This window comes from Fulmarus glacialis, unplaced genomic scaffold, assembly GCF_000690835.1.
Source record: "Fulmarus glacialis isolate BGI_N327 unplaced genomic scaffold, ASM69083v1 scaffold28091, whole genome shotgun sequence".
Lineage (NCBI taxonomy): Eukaryota > Metazoa > Chordata > Aves > Procellariiformes > Procellariidae > Fulmarus > Fulmarus glacialis.
In genome coordinates, this window is record NW_009195107.1 from 266 (window position 1) to 4,095 (window position 3,830).

At 43.4% G+C, this 3,830-nt stretch overlaps 1 protein-coding gene across 1 annotated transcript; it reads left to right on the forward strand.

The window, feature by feature from the left end:
- Positions 1–688: 688 nt before the first annotated feature.
- On the forward strand, positions 689–3,078 carry ANAPC13 (anaphase promoting complex subunit 13). Its single transcript, XM_009588001.1, has 2 exons — positions 689–787; positions 2,953–3,078. Exons 1-2 carry the CDS (start codon positions 689–691, stop codon positions 3,076–3,078), a joined length of 225 nt encoding a protein of 74 aa, XP_009586296.1.
- The last annotated feature ends 752 nt before the right edge of the window (positions 3,079–3,830 follow it).

Consider the following 3,830-nt stretch of genomic DNA (forward strand, 5'->3'; position numbering starts at 1 on the left):
GGTAGTCTCCAACCCTGGCATGATCGAGCCGCCTGCTGCTGTCCTGCAGGAGTCACACAGGGGCGAGCTCCGAGGTGACATTTCAAGGAGGGCAGAGCGCTAATCGAACAATCACAAGAAACCCCTGGAATGATTATAGTAGCTGAGGGTGGAAGACAGGTCTTATTTTTCTCCTGTTTCACCACTTTCCTGGACTTCAGGTTTTGGCAGCATTTTGTGTGCATTTAGTCCTTTTTTCCGACTCCTTCCCAGACTCGTGAAGGTGTGGGTGAATTTGGCCCTGAAAGCGAGTAGGCAGCAAACGATAAGCAATGGTTCTGTGCAGAGTTAGAGGGGGCGGGGGAGCTCTAGGTCCTCAAGCCCACTCAAAAGGGACTTCTAAAGGTCAGTAGCTGTAAACGCGTGTAAATCTCCATAATTAATAACAGGCTAGTTTTATATATTCATCAATCAGCAATTCAGTTTGATAGTGTTCTTTTCAGATTAAGTAGTTCTCCTGTGGTTATAACCCTTTTTTGAGTGGATTAGGAAAATCAAGATTTCCCATAAAAGTTTAAGCTTAACAGGAATTGGACCAAAACTGGAGCAAGCCTGTAGTCCAAACTCTAGCCACGTGGTTGGGGACGTGGATGTTAGAAACAGTATTTGCTTTGTGTCACAGATTTAGCTGTACTTGCCTGCTACAACGATGGATAGCGAAGTGCAAAGGGATGGCAGAATCCTGGATTTGATCGATGATGCGTGGAGGGAAGATAAATTGCCGTACGAGGATGTGGCTATCCCTCTGGTAGGTGAATTGCTACTTATCAATCTGACTTAAGACCAGTGTGTTTACCACAGCCCCTTCCAACGGCACAGAGAGTATTGCTTGTGGTGCAGCTAATTTGTACAAAAGGTTCCCGGGATGGATCTCTTTTTCTGTCCTGTATGCCAGTCATTCCTGTGTGCAGACAAGGACATAGGTGTTTCTCTCCCCCTTCCCCTGACCAGTTGCTGTATCTCCTCAGAACTAGAGTGCCCTTCCCATCGCACAGTTCTGGGTTTGGCATCAGGGAGAAGTAGAATCATCCTTTCTCTGTGCTTCCCCTTCACGTTTCTAGTGTTGGAAGTGGTTTCCCAGTTGGTTTGTAGAACAGAGAGGATCAGTCTCATGCTGACAGTTGCAGACTTGGTTACACTTTATTTCCACTTTCTGAAATTCCATTAAAAGAAGCTGAAGATTTTTCAAATGTCTTCCCAATCAGTCTTTTCCAAATACACTGTTGCTGTTGCCAGTTCAAGGATAGTAGTGAACAAACTGGCACCTGCAGTGGGACTCTTGCTTGTAGCACTGCATCCAACGCACGGCAGTTATCTTCTCAGGCAGCATACAGCTGCTTGTACAGCTACGAGGCCAGAGAGATGCAGCTGGGGAAAAGCTACCTCTGATCCCACAAATCCCCAAGCTGAAGCTTCAGATGTCCCCCACCCATGTCTTCCTTAGACATTTGGAAACTACCAGGGAAGTGGGAGGTATCTGAGGATTTTCCCTTTCCTTGTTCTCTCTGGTACACAAGCTTTGCCCTGGCTAGCACTGACAAAGCGGTCATGCTAAGATCGTGGGGACTGATAGGCTGCTCGTTTCTTTTAGCACAGAGACATTTCCAAATTGCCAGTGACACAGTTCAAGCTTTAACTCTTACACCACTGTCTTTTCAGAGAGGGCAAGGAGCAGCTACACACCTCCAAAATCCATATATACAGCACACAAGTTTTCCTGCCAAGATTTGGGCTTGAGGGAATGATCTTGCAGAACTGTGATTCTCAGATACGAGAGCCCAAAGCCCCCTTTATTAGGCAGGCCGAATGTTATAAACTAGTTCCTTGCTGACATTTGCCTTTACCCTGTGTCCAAACATTACTGTCTCTTTCCTTACAGCCATCTCTTCAGCTACTTACAGTCACATAGAGATGGCAGCCTCAGAGCAGGAAGCCGCATCAACTAACAATAGAAAGGAAGGCCTGGCTGTGGATATAAAGATCCCCAGGGATGGGATTGGCTCAGATCACATAGAAAAACCAGCATAAATTCACAGGAGTCTTACTCAGTGGCATTGTAAAGGAGCAAACAGAATGGCTGTAAAGTGGTATTTAAGCCTGTCCTGAGCATCTGATCCAGTGCTCACTCGAGAGATTCCTATGAACTCAAATGGGCTCGAATCATATGCTGTTTTCAAAACTGAAGAATTTTATTTTGCTCATGCTGGGACTTCCAGAGATCTAGAACTCAGAATTCTTGCCCAAATGGTATCTGGCAGAGTAACACACACTGTGTGACTGCACCACTACAGCAACACAGAGAACAAATAATATAAGGAAGGAAAATGAAATCTCAGTTAAACTGTACTTCCTCCTTACTGTGTCGTGAGCAGCTCTGTGTTGCACCTGGTAGGGGTTTCTGACTTCTGCTGTTGATATAGCACAGCCACACCTGTGTTCAGCATGTACAAAGAGGAAGGATTTCTCACCTGCCATAGGAAAGTAACATGTTACAGTTGTCTTAATAACAGCTATAATAAATGCAGTATCCGTATTCTTGGCAACAGCAAAAGAAACACATTGCAAACAAGCAATGGAATAATTGCATCGTACTATTATTTACTTATTTTGCATTTGCTACATATTCTCCTTCTTCACTGCGTGTGCAGTCTGAGTGTATAGCAAGGCCCCAGGGTCCTGGAAACCCAATTTACCTTTCAGATTAAGCACCATATTCATGTGAAAAGAATATTGTTCGTAACTGGGCTTAGTAATATTTTTAAGTGGATCAGTATGTATGATATGTATTGTTCAGATGCACCCTCTGGTCTCATTTGTAGATTTTTGTATTTATCCATATGAAGTCTTAGTAACCCGCTCCTTTCAGGAAGCGTATTATGTGTGGAATGCATTGTACCTCTGTTTTGTTCTCAGAATGAGCTTCCTGAACCTGAGCAAGACAATGGTGGCACAACTGAGTCTGTGAAAGAGCAAGAAATGAAGTGGACAGATTTGGCTCTCCAGTATCTCCATGAAAACGTTCCACCCACGGGAAACTAGTGCATCAGTGAGAACTCATGCAGTGGATGCATGAATGCAATATAAAAAATATTTTTCAGCTGACCATCGCTGTCATAAGCTTCTCTAAGGAGGAAACAACATTTCTGAAAAAGGCTCGGATTCAAACCATGGTTCCACTCACAGTGACCAAACACAGTTTAAAATGCTTCTATAATGAGTGTGAAACAACAATGGCTATCTGACACCTCAGAGCTATCAGAATGTTTCTCTTATGTAAAATTATTTCATATCTTCTGTTAAATTGTTCTTAAGTTGATGCCAATTCTGATCTTAAATGTTTTCTACATGTGATAAAAAAGTAGTTTTTACTGTCTCAAGTTGTTACTGATTTCAAAGCTCACGGTGGGATAATTTCTGACTCTGAAGGCTTATGTCCCAAGAAGCATTCCTGTGTATTCTGTGGTTAGAGTTCAGTTACAAAAAACAAGTAACTGTAAGTCAGTTGTTACTAACTAGGGTGTGGCTAAGGAAGGTTTTGTGGGGCAGGCATGAAAGATTGGTCCGTAGGATTCAAGTAATCTGTAAACACAGGTGGTTATTTGAACTCCTCATCTCAGGATTTGATGGTGGCGGTGGACAGCGTTTCCAGTGCTGACGTCCTGGGTATGTTTGCCAGTACTCATACTGTAAACAGTCTAATTTATGCTAAAATGGTGGTTACTCAAAATCATTGTCTTTTGAGGGATGATTAAGAGTTACAAGGAAGAGCCTGCCAGTCCCAGTGTTCCACC